Raw genomic sequence first — 19,406 nt, 5'->3', positions numbered from 1 at the left:
TAAACAATAATATTTTTAGTATATCTCAATCTACCGCCAAGCTTCGGCAACATCGCGGATTCCGAGAGGCTTAATGTCAGGAAACATCTTCGTTAGGTTGTCCCTGGTTTGTAGGTCCATCTCGCCAGCGTTCACCAGTAATCCCGTCTGCGCTACAAGTGACATCATAAAAGGCTCCATCGAAGTCCCCTTCACAATAGCTTCTAGTCTTGGAGTCAAAGTCGCCTTCCCCTCTCGGAGGACGGAAAGGGAGTCATAATGAACGTCCAGAGGGGTGCCCAACACCGCTTCAATGGCGCGCACAGCCTCGATCAAGGTGGTACGGATTCCAATGATGGCATATCGTGTTTTCCAACGCGGGACATCAAGCAGGGCCGCTGTGAAGCGTCCCGCGTCGCGCGAGTGCGTTAGGACCAGCGGCGTGGTACCATCTCCTGGCAGTGCGGCAAAGCGATTCTCCAAGTCCAAAAACATGGGTGGAGCGTTCGTCAGGCGAGTCGGAATACGCGGGGTCGACCAATAATCCAGAAAAAGTCCGATGGAAACTAGGGTGTACTCAAGACTACTTGCCTCAAGGGCCTTGGCCGCCTTGAGCTTCCAGGCGTACTGGGGCAGATGTCCGATATTCCTATACAACGACTGTTAGTCATATGGTCGGCTCATCTTATAGAGCATTCGAGTCATAGCTCCCCTCTACTAGGTAAGCGGCGACGTGAGGCTCACGTTTCTTTGTAGTGCATGCCGAATTCGCTGGGAATAAAACGTCGGGTAAAACTGGCACGGTCAGCGGCCTGGATCAGGTTCATCTGAGCACGGCCCGACGTGTCGTCGGAAATGGGCAGTGTGGAGATGACGGTGTGGATATTATGTCGCTCCAGAGCATCTTGCAGTTGGTCTATGTTATCGTAATTGACGGTAAGGGAGTTGGGGTCAGCGGATGGGCGCCGCGACAGGACGAAGAAGTCCGTTACGCCTTTCTCCACCAATGCATCAACGATAGCAGCGCCCATACCCGTAGAGGCACCGGCCAGTGCTGTTACTTTAGTCATTACGGGATAAAGTGCGTAGTCGAATGGAGGTTGAGGGCGGCAACGGCAGGAAGATTATGGTATATAACGCGACTCAGTCGAGTTGCAAAGCATAAAAATGCCTTGACATGGTAAAATATATATACTATTAAATAGCCTGCCTGCTTTATAATCAAAGCTATGAGCTCACTATAGCGGAAACCGCGGAAACTCTAAATTAATACAGGATGGTTAAAGCGTTACGAATTACGAACGGGCGGTAAATGCTCAATGGCCGACTGACTGAGACAAATTTCGGTGATCCAAGTGTTCCCGCCTCGAATCGCGAGTTTCTCTTACGAGTCAGAAGCGCAGGCTTGTGCAAATCCGGCTTCGAAGAGTGGTGATAAATAGCCTATCATGGGCCACCAATCGTTACACTGAACTGTCGGTAAAAAAGTCTATTCGATATATCCATCAGCTCAATGAACCGCGTCACAATCCTCAGCTCCGTCGGATGGAGCGGATTGATCAGGCCGCTGCATCTCGTCTCGGTGATGTATTCCCATTACTGCTCGAGAGTCGGTGATTGTCGGGTCGATTGGCCTTACGAAATGAAAAAAATGTAAAGCCTGTTTATGTGGCTATGGGTGCTGAGAACAGAGAGCAAGACGGCGGGATCGAAATCCACTCCGAGAGTGTCATGGGTCGCCGGGAGTAAAATTTCGACCCAAATAACCATCGCGAAAACCATCGAGAGTACGGAACGGTAGGCATATAGGCACTGAAAACAATAAAGTTCGACGGGCTCTAAGGGAATTAATTAACCAGCCACATGATAAACGTGGGGATCACGCAGCAGGCACATATGCATTTTAATGTGGTGTTGCAGTTCCTCGTAGCCCATGTCCCAATATATGGTGAAGGTTCGCTAGGAGTCGAAGTCGCCCGAGCGGTCCATCCGGCTGGCCCCAGCCCCACTCGATGAGCCAATGAGTGTTTGGCCTGTGCCCTCCAAGTGGCCGTAGCTGTTTTGGGCTTCGGGCCAGTGCGCGAGACCACCTTTTGATTGTCTCGGCGCCGCGTAACCTTGTAAACAATGGATTTTGCCAGTGATGCACCTAGATGGCGTGTCGACATCCCTCCTGTCTGTTGTGCCCTAGCATGGCACGGAGTTGCAAGGATTGACTGCCACCTGCGGAGGGCCGTCACATTCGAACTCAGTGGGAGCCGTCCAGCGGAACCTGATTACCTTGACAAGATATTTGGGACGACGGCTATCTCTGCAGTCGGGTGCTCGACTCATAACTGTAGAGCCAGGAACAGCCTAGCCATAGCCGCACCACGAGCAAAGACGCAAGCCGCTTCTAGATTACTACAACGTACCTAGCCTATACTACTCACTACTTCGTACGCTCTCAGCAGCGATATCATCTCTACCTGCCGGGTCAGGAATAGCAAGGTTTGCTGGCTGTCAGCGTCAGTGGCAGCTAAAGCGACCCGGCCAAGTCGCGCAGAGCACGAGGATTGAGATCCGCATCCACTCGGCCAGAAAAGCTTCACGGGAGCCGACAGTCGCATAGGTTTAGCCAAAGTTTTCCTGTTTGGCCTAGTCCAGTCCTCACAGCATACTCCCAGCGTTTGACGGGCAGCCGAAATGCATCTGGTCGTACTCGTACGTAGTCACGGAGTAGCACGGGGTCACTGTACGCCGAATCTTGCGTGCTACTGTTCTGGTTCTTTCCTGACCATGCTACCGAAAGCTACTCTAATATCCCAGCCTTTGTATCTCGGGGCACAGCCGTCCAGAAGCGACCAAGCGCAATACAGTACAGTACCCAAACCGGTCCACTATGAGTTGCTACCGAATTCTCGATTGGGAACTGCTTATTGGCAGCCGATCTAACCATGTTGCGTCAAGTTCCATACCGGGCGTAGTTATGATCCCGTACATAAGTTACAGTATGTACTGAAGAAACGGCTCTCGCAACGTTTGTAGTAAACTGGTTAAGCTGCGGTAGGGCAGATGTAGACCTAAGGTTGTAGACTGCTGATGGGACCGCCGGTTCAAATGAGGAAAGCCAGCCATTGTTGGTCATGGCGCACTTGCTGGCTCACACGGGCCTCCTCAAGTTCCAATGGAGTAGTGTGCAGAAAAGTGACACTGGGTGGTCGAAACAACCATTCTGGTCCGATTTCGATGCATTTACAATGGGACTCAACCCATCCACTGGCATACTGGACTGCATTGTTTTTCTGCTGCATCAGCTCGAAGACTCATGGGCTGTTTCCGGTCCTGGCTTCCATAGTTGCTCGCAGACCTGTTGGCCCTACCGTTGGAGTGCAGAGTCGGAAGAGTAGCAATGGCGCACTAGCGCGATTAGCGGGCCAGGTCTCCTAGAACACACCATCATTAGCGTGGAGCCGGTTCGCGCGCAATTAGGACCATCACCCAATCTTCCTGCTGCGTGAAAACTTCTCTTCAAGTCACCGAAGAGAAGCTGGGACTGAAATCTTTCTGAAGTCCTTCTCGCCAAACATGGGTCCCGGAACCAGATCAGCATCTGCCCTGGCGAAGTTTGCTTAACTTGAACTCATCAGTCATCAACATTTCATACCAGTAGGCCAGCAGCTTGCTATACCTATCGTTACGCAGGACGCTATTATAGCTCAATGGACAATTTCAGAAAGATGATCCAAGAGGGCGCAGAAAATTGCCGAACCGTTGTGGGTAGCTAGACCGCGTCATGACCCACGCCAAAAGGCAATAAGACCGCAGCTGTGAAAACCGTGCAGAACAGCAGGATGAGGGAGTTCTTAAACCTGGTCTTGGGATACCGGTTCCGGGCATGGAAAGGCAAGATGTTCCCTAGTTGCCCGCTCGGCGGCAGCTGGAAGAATGAAAACAACACATTGGCGGCAGCTAGCTAATCTGTTACTATCACAGGATCACGGAATCACGCAGGAGGTGCGAGACCGCTGGACGTCCTGGCTGCTTCGTTCGCTGCTATCCTAACTGGCACAGGCCGGTATACCCTCCAGAGGAAGTCATCATGGTCAACTTAATGCGAAAGAAATTCAAGATCCGGTTATCGACAGAGAGATGAGGGGAAAGTGGGCATTCTTTGGGACGAATGCAAGGTCAATAGTGAGTGATATGTGTGGTAACACTTTAACGCAGGGACAGCCGGCGGAGATTGACTTCCGCCGCGATTGCGTGGAGGAAAATGATCCCGAAGTGGTGCATACGTCATGGCAATTTAGTGAGACTCTAGTCCCAATCTAACTCTTAGTTAGTCTAGGACTGTTTCGTGGTGGAAAGCGTGGCGGATGTCGATTGGCTAGCCTTCTCGGAGCTCAGAGTCCTCAGGCCCCGAGCAAGTGTTTTTTTCTGGGTGCATGCGTCACGTGAAGGCACATGCACACGAATCAAGCAGATCTCGCGCTCAATACATTCATTGCCCGATACCGATGCTTGCTAATCCGCCTTATCTTCAGAGCCTATTTGCGAGGTGAAGAAGTCGGGCGACATGGTCAGTAAAAACAGCAATTTGTCCGGAGATCCCAAGGCTCCGCCTACGCAGGCCGAGAAGAAGAAGTACACCCGGGCCTTCAACCATTGGGTCCGCACAGGCTGCATGACTTGGTGAGTGTGACACTTTGCAGCGGTGGTGAATGGAGACTTAGCTGACAAGATGTGGTACTTACCGTACAGCAGGTAACAAGATTCCTCCCATATCACCACTCGATGTACATTCATTGTCGTTTCGCTAAAAATGTCGACGTTGGCGCAGAATCCGCCACAAGAAATGTGATGAAGAAAAGCCCACATGTCGTCGCTGCGTCGCTGCCAATGTGGTGTGCGACGGCTATCCGTCGAACCCACAGAAGTCTAAGGAGGAAGGCGATTCGACGCTGCTGCTGAGGGCGGCAAGATCTACCGGTTCTAGCAGCCCAGCTAGCAACAGTAGGAGCAGCCCGTCGCGGCGGCACCTCCCGCTCTTCAGCATCAATCCCATCGTCTTCGAGTCCGCCACCGAGGCACGCTACTTCCACCACTTCCGTGTCTGCACCCGTTTCGGGCTTGCCGATTCCGCCGGCCTGGTGGACTTCTGGGACACCTATGTACTGCCCATAGCATATCAGGAAGACTATCTGCGCCAGTCGATTGCGGCGGTCGGCTCTGCCCATCAGTTCTTCATCATACGATCCTATACGGTATCGGACCTTACGACATGGGATACCGAGCAGGAGAACGCCGCGATACGGCAGTACAACCGAGCTATCTTCTGCCTAGTGAGGGCCATGTCGTCGCAGAACTCGGTCGCTTCGTCTCATGGCGCGCTGCTCTGCTGTCTGATGTTTGTGACCTTCGAGAGCCTGTTGGGGCGGTACGCAGAGGCCATCAAGCACATCCAGTCGGGCTTCCAGCTTCTCGCGTCCTTGGACGCCGCCGGCGAGATCGGCGATGCCGGCCTCTGGCAACAGGTGTATGACATGTTTGCCCGGCTCGGGCTTGAGTTTTCGTGGTTTATGGACGCGCCGCTGACGCCGGGATTGCCCAACAACACCGCCACCACCATGGTCTCTGAAGACCAGCAGCCCTTCCGTAACCTGAACGACGCGATGTACGCGCTCCGGACCTTGGACATTGGCCACTTGATAGCGCTCCATGAGACCGAACAACAGCATCTAATACATACATCACTGCCACCAGTCTCGGAGGACATAATCCCTAGAGCAGATTCGTATGCGCAAGGGCTTCCGCGGGGCACGTTGAGGTCTGCCGTGTCCTTTTCGATCGTCACCAACAACACCATCACCACAATAAACACGTTTGGGCCCCTCTGGGAAGAGCACTGGAACGAGCGGTTCTATGCGTGGAAGCGGCGCTTCGAGCTCACTGCACGAGGCCTGCCCCGCCCCGAGGAGCTGCCGGAGCGCGACCGCAGCATGCTAGCCCGGCTCCGGCTGCAGCAAAGTTTCTGGGAGATAGTGGTGGAATTGCTCAAGAACGGCGGAAGCGTGGCACACGTGTCGCCCGAGGCGTGCGAGGCATGCCTGCAGCGCGCCGAGTGCCTGGCGGCACCCTTACTCGCGCGCAACAAGCCCACCTTCTCGCTCGACGGCGATCTCATCTCGGATCTGTCCTTTATTATTAGTGTGTGCGACGACCCTGGCCAACGGGAGCGTGCGCTGGGGCTGCTGCGGTCACTCAACCGCCGCGAGGGTATCTGGGATAGCCGCGAGATTGCCGAGATGCTCGAGTACTCCATCTTGCTCGGCGTCGCCAAGCACTGGGGCGACGGCGAAGAGCTCGGCCGCTCAGTCCCGGCCTTCATGCGCTCCCTTGCCCGCATGTCGCAGCAGGCCTACACCCCGCGTGCCGCCCTGGTCTCCATGGCCGACTTCTGGCACAGTAGTAATAACAGTGCGACCACTTCGGTCCCCAACTGCGAAGATATCCATCTTGTATGAATACGATTGTTGTCATCTGGGAGGAAGTTCATGACTTATCTACACAGTATTATTTAAGCACTATGGTACGACTCTTCTTAGCTTGCACTAGCTTGCTTTTGCTGAGACAAGACACTGTTGTATCGCTGCCGGCAGAGTTATAACATCGCTTACCAATGTGCAAATTACGAGTAAAATACCGGCCCATCTCGCTACTACCCTGCCTGAGCAACTCCTCACCGTTGTAGGGTTAGGCTCCCCTTACCACTTCTGCCGGTCTTGGTCTTTGTTATCAAGCGCCAATATTTCCACTTGATTCTGGCCCGCGACAGAAAGGACTGCGCAAATCACTCACATTTCGTTCTCATAATCAAACGAGGCAAAAATTTCTTCCAATCACGTATGTGAAAATACTGGATGAGGAGACCTACCAATAATAACACACAGATGCATTGGTGCTGACCCAAGCTTTGCCGATGCAGCATGGTGGAGGCGACGCTAACCTTACCGACTTAGGAGACTCTATCGACAGTGAGACTTTCAGTCAGATGTTGGAGATGGACGCCAGTGAAGACGACCGCGAGTTTAGCCAGTCCATTGTTTTCGGCTTCTTTGAGCAGGCCGAGGAAACGTTCGAGAAGATGGATGAGGCCCTGTGTGTTCGGCCCATACCCAAAGCGTGCCAAGGAGAAGGACGCTCTAGTTCTTGCGATCACCACCATAAGCCGTCATCTTTGAGTGCCCTCGATCAGAACAAGCCGTGACTGACTGCTGGTGGCTTTTTTGACAGGGAAGCCAAGAATCTGGATGAGTTGTCCGAACTTGGTCATTTCTTGAAAGGTTCATCGGCCACTTTGGGATTGACCAAGGTTAATGACGGCTGTGAGAAAATCCAGCGGTACGGCAAACAGGAAAACGAAGATGGTACTCCAGAAACGGATGAGGAACTTTGTCTATCGCGCGTCACCGACGCACTCAAAAGTCTCAAGACCGAGTATAGTGAAGCCGAAACTGTACTCAGGAAGTTCTTTAACACCCCTGCGCTGTAATCGGCAAATAGGCGAAGCTGAGACCTGGCATGAGGTTGTCTGCGCTGTGCGAGGTCCATCCAAAGTTAGTTTACTTCGATGTACAGTAGGGTAGATATGGATCTCACGATGTAGAGCTGCTGATGATGCTAACACAGTCTCAAAGCCAGCGACGAGCAGTATGTTCAGGGCAGATAGGACACCATACGCGCATCGGTCCTGATGTCCGCCATTGTTGGTCGTCGCCCACTTGCTAGTTGATACCCATCCGTCCGCCGAGTCTAAAATCCCCAACCGCTCCCTTTGTACCATTTTCGACGTAGAGGGCCGATTCGCAACGGAGCCAGAATCATCCAGCATGACTCTATTTCTGCAGTATGTATCCAGAGCTCGAAGATTCGCAAGCGCTTTTTTTGGCCAGGAAGTGCTTTTTGTGCCGGCAAATCATCAAGTTCAACTTCTGCGTCCTGGGCGCCATATTGTGCTGTTCTGCATTGGACACCCCCTTTTTTGAATCAAGTTTATTGTCCGTATGCAGCTATCTAGCTATGACAGACATTATGACAAACCTAGCCCTGATGAGGGCTTACTCCTTTCAAGCCAGGAGAGTCCAAACTAGAAATTCCATCGCTCAACTTGCTGTCCATGCACAGCCTGCTCGATGAACTTAGCAAAAGGGAAGCTTTGTTTCCCGTAGAAACGAGAGCAGAGCCCTCTTTCCACGCATGGTAGTGAAAAGAACGCTAGTCGTGAGAGGGAGCCCCATGAGCTGCCTCTGTAAATGCTGTCGCTGCCTGCTGAAGTGCCGACAGTAGAGGAGGAGATGCGTTGTCGTCTGCCTCGTTCTGCCGCAATACCTACAGACGTCTGAGTCGCTTTTCCCTATGAGACGTAGGTACGTTGCTATGTGTCCTATGCCTGTGCGTAGCTGGATATACGCGGACGTGACACTCCGAGGAAATCCAGAGTAGTCGAAGGGCTTCATTGCAACCTTTGGCGTCTTTCTAGTCAACAATCGGTACTGCTTCCCCAGGCCGTGAACGCGTCGGCCGTGGTCTTCATTCTGTTCTTCGAGGTCCCACAGCTGCTTCCATCTTTCTTTCACCTTTTGGTGGATCTGGCTCTTCAGCCAGCTGAGGGATACGAGCTGGTCTTGCCGATCGTGTCGTGGGAGGGGCTTCTGAAGCCCCTTCTTCGCTAGCTTGTCGGCTACCTCGTTGCCCCAGATCCCACAGTGCGCCGGACACCAATGGAGCTGGACAGGATGTTGGAGAGATTCTGCAATGCTGTTCACTTGCCTGGCCAGATAGCTAGTTCCTTGCGTTTGGCGGAGCGCGGCCTGGCTGTCGGTAAAGATGTAGCAGGGAGCGTTCCGCGATCGGGCAATTCGCAGGGCTTTGTGTATGCATATGAGCTCTGCGTCCGCAATCCGGAGGCCTGGGCCCAGATTCCAAGAGTAGCATTTGGCTGCTCTCGTGTGTGGAGCAAAGGAACAGAGGCCCGCTGCAGACCTCGTTGGATTCCCTCGGGTATCGAAAGAGCCATCCGTGTAGATGATGGCTGCGTGCTGCGGGATCGTTCGGAGTAGTTCCCGATGTCTCTTCGCTGCCTCCTCTTTCCCTACGCTGAGAATAACCGGGCGCAGGGGTGGGCTGTACCATGGCGGAAACCAAGATTGGTCTACCCTTTCTATGTTCGGTGATTTGGAAAGTTTCTTTAGTAAGAGAACGAGTGATTGGAGTTGTGTGGGGTAGGACGTTGGGGGTTGGGAAAGACCGTAGTTGCAGTTGTTCCCCAGAGCGGGTTGGTTTCGTGGTCTGTTGGTAAGGGCTTGCTTGATGGGGTGGTTGTGGGGTAGCTTGATGAAGCGAAGTGCATATTGGTATGCGAGCTTCATGTGCCTGCATTCCGGCGGAGGGAGAGCAGCTTTGACCTCCAGTGCCTTGGTCGGTGACCTGGGGAAAGCTCCCGTGATCGTGGCCAGTGCTTGGTTCTGGAGCTTCTGGTACTGTTCCCACAGGGATTGGCAGCCTCTTCGTCCGAACCAGAGCAGGGATCCATAGTCGGCCACCGAGCTTACACAGGCCACGTATAACTGGCGCAGGGCATTCAGCCCGAGCCCTCTTCGCTGGCGGGCGATGCGCTGGATGCCTTGGAGAGCTCCGTTGGCTAGGGTCAGTCGCTTTTCTACGTGGGTCCGAAACGTCAGCCCAGAATCGAACCAGATGCCGAGCCAGCGAACCACGGGCTTGGGTATCACCTCGGCGTCCTGGATCGTTATGGTGTCCAGCAGGGGTTTTCTGCCACGGTGGAAGTGAATCAGCTCTGTTTTTTCCACTTCGAAGGTCGCGCCCGCCTTGTCGGCCTTGTCGAACAGTTCTCTCAGGGCGTCATGAAGCATCCGGCAGTTCTTCTTTGCCGACGTCGAGCTTGCTGCGAGGGCAAAGTCGTCCATGTACGACAGCTGCAGCGTGCCATTCTGTGCGCTGACAAAGCGGACATACAGCAAGAAGAGGATCGGGGAAACAGGGGAACCCTGTGGCAGCCCCGAAACTGCGTAGGATTTGGAAAGCTGGCCGTTGAACAGCAGTCTGATTTTGCGCCCGCAGAGAAAGTGAGTGGCCCAGCGGCTCAGCTCGTCGGGCAGATGGAGCTTCCGGAGGGCCTGGACCAGCTTTTCCGGTTGGACCAAGTCGAATGCGCCCAGTATGTCGAGGAAGATCACGGTGGTGATCTTCTTTTCCTGGAGGCGCCGCTCGATGTAGTGTTGTAAGAGTAGGGCAGCGTCCATGGCCGAGCGTTGTTTCCTGCCGCCGATCTGCGAGCTCTCTAGAAGGTCCGGCTCGACGTTTGCCAAGTACGCTAGCCGATTGACAAAAAGCTTTTCGAGGAGTTTGCTTAGACAAGGGAGGAGCGAGATGGGCCGGTAGGCCTTTGCTCTGGAATAGTCGGGCTTGTTACGCTTCGGCAAGACGACCCCGATCGCGGTCTTCCACGCTGCAGGGTGGTAGCCGCTGTGGAACAAGGCTTTGTAGGCTTTATAGAACACGTGCGGGATGGCCGCGTACGCCTCGCGGATGATCCGCCAGTTGATGCGATCCTCCCCTGGGGCTGTGTCCTTCTGCGGAATAGCCTTTTCGATCTCGATCGCTGCTAGGGTAGGCCATTGCCAATCGCCTTTGCTGTTAGATCGAGCCCGGCTTCTGGGGCCGGCAGGTGATGGATGCGGCAGTGGAGGTAGTATTGGTGGCGATGGAGGGTGATCCGACTGCTGTATTCCCTTGAACAGGGTAGAGACTAGGGCCTCGCATTTTCCCGAGAACGAGTTGACGATCTCTACTTTCCCGCTCACCTCGTAACGTAGGGCGGGTATGAATGGGTCTGTTCGTGGTTTGGTGTAACCATACGCAGTGAATATCTCCTTGCCACTGGCCTCCGCTAGGAACGTGAACCAGTGGTCTGTTTTGGCCCGGTCGATGGCCTGGAAGTAGCTGTTCCTCGCCTCCTTGCAGGCTTTTTCCGTCTCCCGGCTTGTGGTTCTTTTGTATCGTCGGAAGGCTCGATGATAACGCATCCGCTGGACGGTCAGGTCTGGGCACCACCAGGCTTTGGACCTGTCGCATGGTCGCTTCACTGGGGTCGACTCATTTGTGGCTTCTTCGATGGCCTGTTGAAGCGATAAAGCGACGCTCTCGAAGTCGCCTCGATCGGCTGCAGCATCTATGGTGGACTCGAGAGAGACAGCAACCTCCCTGAGTTGTCTTCGAAACCTTTCCCAGTCGGCCTTTTTGGTGCAGAACTGGGGCGGAAGCGGTATTGCTGTCTGGTATGCTGGGAGGAACGCTCGGAGGCTGACGGCCTCGTGGTCGGATCCTGTCCCTGGGAGGTACGACCAGTCCTGCCAATGGAGGCTCCGGAAGCCGATGGAGAAGGCCAGGTCTATTACCGACGTTCTCTTCGAGTTCGGCCTGTGGAATGTCCCACCATGCGACTCTATGGTAGCATGATCGATAAGTAGTATGGCCTGAACCGACTGGAGATGACATGTAAGACGCTCGGCGGCCATCACGATAGACCCTACCAGCAAAACAATTTACATATTCTCAGTCTTACCTGAAGAAGACAATATGATACTGTGTCACTTAGCTGTTCAGAACGATGACAACAAATAAAGCAACGAAAATTACTGAGTGCCCTCTTCTATATTTAAGAAGAACCTTGTGTTCATTTCATATCCTCGTACCAGCTCAAGGTTCGTAAGACAAATGAAGAGGCTGTATTCTACTCGCCGAATGTCTTTGACAACAAGAACGCCATAAAAGCTACGATAGGCAGCGTGGTGACCATTATAGTGGCTCGCATAGGCTTTCTTTGTTGCTGCGTGGGCGGGTCGTCGGCATAAGGCCAATCGTGGGTGACGGACGGACGTGGAAAGGCATTCAAGCACACACCACCAGAGATCTGTTCGCTAGTCGTTTTCATCGCAATGGATAGCGGCAAAAGAGGCAAAATATACTTGGTAAATAATCGTGACTTCCAAGTACCGCAGGAAGAGATGCGGATGGCATCTTGGGCCTGCTCAACCATGGTGACGAGACGGTTGACGCGTTCAGTCTCTACTGAAGCAAAGGCTTTGCTCAGTTTGGACAGTTCCCAAGCTTGGTTTCCACCTTCAAAACCTTGGTCCTGCAGAGCGTTGACGAGCGCGGCACACGACTCCAAACAACTGTTACCTCCCTGGCCGGCGAATGGGTTGTATTTGTGCGCAGAGTCGCCAATGATGATGATGCGTCCGTAGTGCCATCTCCGCATAACATAGTGCGGAAGAGCGGTCACGCCACTGGAGTCGAGGCTTTTGATAACATCACGAAGGCGCATCCCGTTGTCCGCGACAATAAAGTCGGAGCTGCGCCCAAGCTCGCGCCTCATGTCCTCATCGCCGAAGCGTGGGATGTTGTCGAGCGCGTACCGCCGCTGGGGTTCGGGCATCGTCCAGAACGAGAACAGGAAAACGTCCCCACCGTGCCCGCTCATCAAGCCAGCCATGACACCATTAGCGGACGCATTGACCGTCTCTCCGGGCGCAAGGCCCGGGGTAGCCTTGGCAGTGCCGAAAACGCAAGCGAATTCACAGGGGACCGGCGCTCTATCGCGTGCAGGAATCGTAGCGCCGTCGTTGTTCGCATCGGCGTTCCTCCACATCTCCTTCCGAATAGTGCTGCGTACACCATCTGCACCTATGACGATCTGACCCTCGAAGACGGAGCCGTCATGGCAGTAGACGACGGCGCTGTTATCGAGAGTGTCGACCCGGGTCACCTTCCTGTTGACGTGAACCCGATCCTTTTCCTGGACGTGCCGGTGTAAGAGGCAAAGTAGCTGGTGGCGCTGGGTGAACATGGCTGGATAGCCATGGCGCTGAGCCAAGACCTCCTTTAGAGGACGGGTGGTGATGCGCCGTCCGGAAACGCCATCTCGGATAACGGTTTTTTCGACTGGCATGGATTGGAGGAGGAGCTCTTCGTACAACCCCAGTTGATCCAAGATTCGCAGGCCATTGGGAAAGAGACCAATACTGGCTCCGACGTCTGGCGTTACCGTTCCATAGGATTCAAGAAGCACATAATCGATATTGTGCATCTGCAACATGAGTGCCAGTGCCAAGCCCGTGAGACCACCACCGACAATGACGGCCTGGTGCCGATATCTCTCCTTTGCAGGCATGACGTTAATGATTTAGGCCGAACGGTACTGGTCAGAGTGAGGCATTTCGTGATGGCAATGAAGATGATAATGAGCAGGTGATGGGCAGATGAGTATCTTTGAGGTTCAAACCAAAGGATAGTGGATTGAACAACGTCGAGAGCATTCCTATGGAAGATAGAGCCAAACTAATATAGCCTGGAAAGGGAAGTAGGATAGGTCCTAACTCTAGACCCTCTAGTCAGCCATGGTGGACTCAGGGACTCAGTAATTAAGGATTTTCTGGTTTTGTTGTCACTGGTGGCCCGCTCCGTAGCAGGATTAACCAAACGGCCAAGCCAAGCCCTTGTCCCTCGATCATGTTCCTGGGGCCATAGATTGGAACAAGCTGTGCAGGCAACACTTCTGTAATGCATCAGCCAAGGGTTGGGTCTTTGGTCCTCTGGACACGATAGGCCACAAATTGGCCTCTTATTAAACTCTAAAACTAAATGGTGATTCCCATGCAAGGCTCCGATTACATGATGAAGAATGAGCTTGCGTTTCCGCTGTGGCTTCGAAGTTCGGAGGAGTACTGATTTGTAATTCCTGGTATAGGGGCCGGACGCTTCATTAACGCTGTTGGGCATCGGGCCTTGGCAACATACCGAAATGCCGATATCACATCCCCCCACACAAGGACTCCGGCCACAAACCCTGTCACTTAAATCAACGAGACCCAGCCATGCCCACCTCCACGACGTCCAACTAGTTCCCGCCATCCTCCCTTCTATGGTCAGAACCTGGAAGATGGAGGGGGAACCTATACCAAAGAGCACCACCCAAAACCTGTGATGCGCGCCCTCACCCACTAATTATTTAGAACGACTTTCGTAGGTAAGTTAGGTTGGCCATGTATTTATCATCCCCTACAAAGAGAACTACCTATAACGTGATTTACCACTCAGCCGGACATATCACTTGGCCGGACACCGTTCCCACTTCCCGACAGTTTCTACTAAGATATCTCAACCATAACACTTTCAGTCAATTTAAATCAGTCGCTATCTAACTCGCTACCTAATTCTATACGGATTCCACAAATCCGCGCATTATGACCTGTCTGACCACAAATGCCACAGCGCCTGTCGCCTGCCGCCTTCCGTTTCGACGGACCTCCATTTTCACCTTCATCAGTCGCTAGACGCTTACCCTTTGCCTTCTCGTCCTGTATCTTTGGGATTCGTCAATAGTAAGGGCCCCTCCAAGCTGTACTCGTGACCTTTTTGCTCTCCGGCGCTTGGAAAGGGCCAGATTAGCCTCTCTAAGAGTATGAAGCTCGTTGCGCATGATAGTCATTCCATGCGCCACGGCTTGCATACCCTTCGCCATCTGGTCCACGGCTTGAAAAATCATGGTTGGGGAGCTTCATTGATGAGCAGAGACTCCTTTTAATAAAAGTAGAGTGACGGACTGTTTGTTGAGGGTTGGTTGGTGTCTGAGGCAGCGCTGCCGTTCGATCAAGTCAAACAAACAAATCGACCAAACAAATAAACAAATATACTATATTCACTAGTTCAAACAAGCAAATATGCTGGACTTAATATTTGGTATAGTTAAGTTATTTGGTCAAATCTAGAGAGATATATATTAGTAAGCATGACCCCATAGTAAAAACGATTATAACCAATCAAAAGCAGTCAGATGCACGGTGTGGCTATGGCTCACCAGCCACTACACTAGCCATATTTACCTATCTCATTCAACACCAGTTCGTTAGCTTACTAGACTTACGTAAAAATAGCTAATCACGAACTCTAGTTTCAATCAATTACCCTCGAATCGATTTCTTTCCCATGAGTTTAACAATATTTGGGAGCACTCGTCCGCTTAGTATTCGCGCACAGTTAGTGCAATCAAGCAGTTCAACTTCGGATGAGGCTTCTAGATTAACGACGGCCAGCTGGCGAGGCCGTCGGTTCGCCCTTGATGATGCGATCTCAAAGTGTCAGACGCGTGATTGGTTGTGTCTCGTTGAACTCTCTGTCTGTGGTACAGCGCGGTTGTCCCAGTACATATTTCTCTTAGTGGGTCCTGGTCGGATCATCGGCCTCCAAGGTACCGATATCTTCCATCTAACACAAAGAAGGGTTCGCGAGGCAGGAGCAGCTGGATCCGAACACAAGGGATATTCATTCGCGAGATATTTACCGACCAAAGCCAAGGTATGAAGGCTACTTGCGTAATACATATACGTAAGCTAAACTTAACTTTATAGGTGATGCGTTTTGGATCTGCCGACGCTGCGACGATCGAAGAACTGCCCAGCTGTTCAACGTTGCTGCTACGACATCTGCTGCCCACCACCTTCGTCAAGCTCATTGGAAATGAGAGTATTCCTAAAGAGCGAACCCCTGAATAGACTGACTACAACTAACTAGTCTACTGACCGGGCCGCGGTAATAAGTAAGAGGCAACTTGAAATATGAAATATTAGGCTAGGAATTATGAACCTGGAATTGACGAGCTTTTTCAGACCGAGTCAGCGAGGACGAAATGTTTACGATACATGTGGGTAGTCTGGTAGACTTGAACAGGAGTGAAGGGGTATCTCCAATAGGCGACGGTCCAGTGGACTGGCTTTTATTGACACGCGACTTCGGTTTTCTCCTATCTCTAAATTAGGAGCTTGAGACGCGAAAAGGAAATGACTGAAAAACATAAGTCTGACTAAAGCAAGGTTGAATGCTCTCGCTACTTCTTCAGCCTCGCAAGTCAAAGACAGGAAAAAAGAGATTAGATTACTGGACTAGCATGCCCATGGTAGCCAGTTTGTACAGCTTTGTACCGAAGAGAGCAGTTATGCAAAGCCCCAGGGTAAGAGCAGAGACGCCCACCAGCGGCAAGTGGGAATGTGGCGGCTTCTCGTCGTCATACAACCATTCCGTTTTGGCCTTGGGCTTCTCAAAGACACCGCTAAGACGCACACCGCCAACAGTGATCTTGCTGTTCAAGCTTGCTAGAGCAGACACGGGCAGAAGCGGCGCAACGTATTTCTGCATTAGCTTGGCCCGCAATGTCCGCCAGACCGCCGGTGTCTTCTATTATGTTGAAGCCCGTGCTCGCTTTCCTCGATTTCGAAATCCCGGCCCAAAATCTCGATCAAGTCGTTGATATCGTCAAGCTCGCTTTGGTACTGAGCCGGCTCGGCGCTGCTAACCTCGTGGTAAAAGCTGCTCAGAGGGCGGACTCTTACTTGCGCATAGCTTACTCCACGTTGTCCGACAACATGCCAGGTGCGGCAGCTTGTAGCACCGCCATCGGCGATGACTTGAGGTCTGTCGTCTCGCCGAGTCGCTACATCACTAGCAGCATGCTGCTGGCGGCTAGATTCCACAGTTGGCTCATACCACTCGTCACATTGCATCTGACCCGGCGTGGTTGAGCGTGTGTCACTCAGAGTACCAAAGACCATTTCTTTTATCGAAAAATTCTGAACTGCATCAACAGACATCCGTAGACCAGTATCAGGCGACATGTAGGTCGGTGTTTCGCGACTGCTTTGACGGGAGGCACGGAGGCGTCTGATCGGAGGTCACGGTCTTTGATTTGTAAGGCGTCTTGTGGTATCGAGCTGTACTAGGACCATCTGATCAGCGAAACGCTATATCCTTCCTTGAACTGGGTCTCCGACTACAGTAGATCGAGTCCTACTACGGCTTCCTTGAGAGTACGTTATGTACATTGTGGACGTGTGAGACGTTCTCGCTGCCCGCTTGCGACGCCATAGCTACTGCCATACTGCTCATACGACCCATACAACTGGTGACACTTGCTGTCTTCTTCCGCCGTCCGTTCTAGCTGGCACGAGTCCTGATTCTATGCCTAGACTTCGCCGGCGACACGCATTCCAGCTCCCAATGTGTATATCGTCCTAGTAGCTGCCGAAACGTTTCTAGGGCTCTTTGCTTTGGACTAGTTCGTCCCGTTCACGGCAGGCAGCCGAAACGCATCTAATTGTTCTCTCGGGTACTCATACAGCATGTGCTCATTGTACAGTACCCCAACTCTTCGATACTGCTCTTCTGGTCCGTACCTACTAGTATCATAAGACGACAACTCAGTCATTTGCATCACTTCCTGACCATGATACCTGAAGCTACGTCCGGTCCAATTGGGTTCGTACCCCAAGGTACATTCGTCCAAAAGAGACCGGTGCAGTACTCGACGGTGTGGCTTTGCCATTTTGCGATGCTAGAGGCTCTCGATTAGGAAGCGCTTTTTCGCAGCCGGCTCAAAGGCTGGTTGAGCTGCGGTAGGGCAGATGTCGACCTCAGGATGCAGAGCTGCTGATGGCGCCGCCGGTCGAAATGAGCAGACCCAGCGGACAGCAGCGCCGATATTGTTGTGTTCCATTGTTGGCCGTGTCGCACTTGCTGGCTCACACGAGGCACCTCGGGTCCTCCAATTCCCATCGTGTAGTTGCAGAAAGGATACTGGAGGCCAAAACTACGATTCTGGTCCGCGGGACCGTAGTCGCTTATTGAACCTTCCCGAAGTGCGCCGATTTTAAATGGACCCAGAGCCTGATGTTCCCACCGCTCCGCTTGTACTGTTCCGGCGCAGGGAGGTAGGTTACCTTGGAGCCGGTATAATCCAGCGGTTGCTTTCTTTCTGCTGCATTCCGTCGAGATTCGAATACTCTCCTGGGCTGTTTCCGGTCCTGGCTTCCATAGTTGCCCGCACCCGTTGGCGTGTTATTGGGTGCAAAGCCGGAAGAGTAGCAATGGCGCACTAGTGCGACTAGCGGGTCAGGTCCCTTGAACACACCATCGTTAGCGTGGCGCCGTTTCGCGATCCCGCGCCTTCAGGGCCAACTGCCCAATATTCCTGCTGCGCAAGAACTTCTCAAGACACGCCGAAGAGAAGTTGGCCCGGGGTCCTCTCGCCAACATGGGTTCGGAACCGGATCGGCAGCTCCCCTGGCGACGCTCGCCCAACTCGAGCTCATTATGCCATCCCATTTGACATCCGCAGGCCAGCACTTGCTATATCTACCGTTACGCGGGAGGTTATTGTAGCCCAATGGACGCTCCAGGAATATACCCCAAGAGGGTCCAGCAAGTGGCCGAACCATAGTAGGTAGCTAGGCCTCCGCCATGGCCCACACCAAGGCGCAGAAAGACAAGGTCCGCAAGAGCGGCTTGTCGCTACAGAACAAGTCAAAAGACCTCGGGCGGTTCTACTCAACCAACTGACCCTAAGGAGGCCAGTTTACTCGTCCTGGACGGGCATGGTAGGCCAAGGCTTACCTGGATCTCGCCCTAACTGTTCAGTCTGTAGGTGGGCTGATGCCTCGATCGCCTTATAGTTTCCGTATCAAAACGGTTCTACAACACTATGACACTTCGTTACGACAGTTCTTAGGTGATATTCACATGTCAGTCTGGGTGATACTAATAGACCTAGACTAATTCCGAGTTAAAATAATGGGGAGGATATCTTCGCTCCGGGTCACGCAAAAACAACCTCAAAGGGGGCTATGTGAGTAAGAGACCGTCTGTTAGAGCCTGGAGGTATGGACACACCAATGGGAATATCATTGGAGTATTTAGTTTGAGAAATCCCGTCATGTCTGCAAAAGGCGTCTTGATCTAAAACAGCTTGGATACCATTCTTGCCAGCCGCAATTGATTCTTAGCTTCAAAGCATACACGTAGTAAGTTTCATTGATCCTGGCCAGATCTTTTCTGTGGATTTTTCAGCCCTGTCTAGTGAATGATACGCAGTAGATGTCACACGCATACCAACGAAGGCATGCATATCAGCCCAACGGGCAACTACATTTCTAAAGGATATGGCGGCTATGGGATAAAAGGACGCAAGACTAGGTGTATATAAGCCCGACGAATCACCCTCCCAGATGGGGCGGAAGGACAGAAGACCAGAGCCCCTAGAAGTGCCATAGTCAATTATTAGTTGAATCAGAACCAAGCCCTTACTGCCCTTGTCACAGTAGATGTGGACATTGCAACCCAAAACCAAATCCCTGGGTCTTTCATGGAAAAAGGGGGACGACCTTGCAACGTTCTCGGTAACTCTAATCGGATCGAGGACCCTCTTTCTTTAGACTTCTGGTCCATTCCCCACTTACCCTACGTGCAATTAAGGCCGGCGGAGAGGGCTAGGCCGAAACCATCGCAGGGGGTGGTGGGTTGTTAGTAGATAGGTC

The 19,406-nt window shown here is 52.6% G+C and overlaps 5 protein-coding genes across 5 annotated transcripts; 2 read left to right on the top strand and 3 right to left on the bottom strand.

The window, feature by feature from the left end:
- Positions 1-30: 30 nt before the first annotated feature.
- PG998_014239 (uncharacterized protein) lies at positions 31-1,049 on the bottom strand (the record flags this gene model as incomplete). Its single annotated transcript, XM_066881055.1, has 2 exons — positions 31-628; positions 724-1,049. 2 exons carry the CDS (start codon positions 1,047-1,049, stop codon positions 31-33), a joined length of 924 nt encoding a protein of 307 aa, XP_066723907.1.
- Positions 1,050-4,702: 3,653 nt separating this feature from the next.
- Positions 4,703-6,485, top strand: PG998_014238 (uncharacterized protein; the record flags this gene model as incomplete). The annotated part of the gene is made up of 2 exons (XM_066881054.1): positions 4,703-4,725; positions 4,802-6,485. The coding sequence occupies 2 exons, from the start codon at positions 4,703-4,705 to the stop codon at positions 6,483-6,485; spliced, it is 1,707 nt and encodes a 568-aa protein (XP_066723906.1).
- A 455-nt stretch (positions 6,486-6,940) lies between these two features.
- On the top strand, positions 6,941-7,523 carry PG998_014237 (hpt domain-containing protein; the record flags this gene model as incomplete). The annotated part of the gene is made up of 2 exons (XM_066881053.1): positions 6,941-7,119; positions 7,255-7,523. 2 exons carry the CDS (start codon positions 6,941-6,943, stop codon positions 7,511-7,513), a joined length of 438 nt encoding a protein of 145 aa, XP_066723905.1. The 3' UTR covers positions 7,514-7,523.
- Positions 7,524-11,773: 4,250 nt separating this feature from the next.
- On the bottom strand, positions 11,774-13,216 carry PG998_014236 (uncharacterized protein; the record flags this gene model as incomplete). Its single annotated transcript, XM_066881052.1, has 1 exon — positions 11,774-13,216. One exon carries the CDS (start codon positions 13,214-13,216, stop codon positions 11,774-11,776), a length of 1,443 nt encoding a protein of 480 aa, XP_066723904.1.
- A 2,759-nt stretch (positions 13,217-15,975) lies between these two features.
- On the bottom strand, positions 15,976-16,236 carry PG998_014235 (uncharacterized protein; the record flags this gene model as incomplete). The annotated part of the gene is made up of 1 exon (XM_066881051.1): positions 15,976-16,236. The coding sequence occupies one exon, from the start codon at positions 16,234-16,236 to the stop codon at positions 15,976-15,978; it is 261 nt and encodes an 86-aa protein (XP_066723903.1).
- Between the last annotated feature and the right edge of the window lie 3,170 nt (positions 16,237-19,406).

Source organism: Apiospora kogelbergensis (genome assembly GCF_038363985.1).
Source record: "Apiospora kogelbergensis strain CBS 113332 chromosome Unknown utg000010l_segment0_segment0, whole genome shotgun sequence".
Taxonomy (NCBI): domain Eukaryota; kingdom Fungi; phylum Ascomycota; class Sordariomycetes; order Amphisphaeriales; family Apiosporaceae; genus Apiospora; species Apiospora kogelbergensis.
Note: the sequence above shows the minus strand (reverse complement) of the source record. Positions and strands in the feature narration are given on the sequence as shown.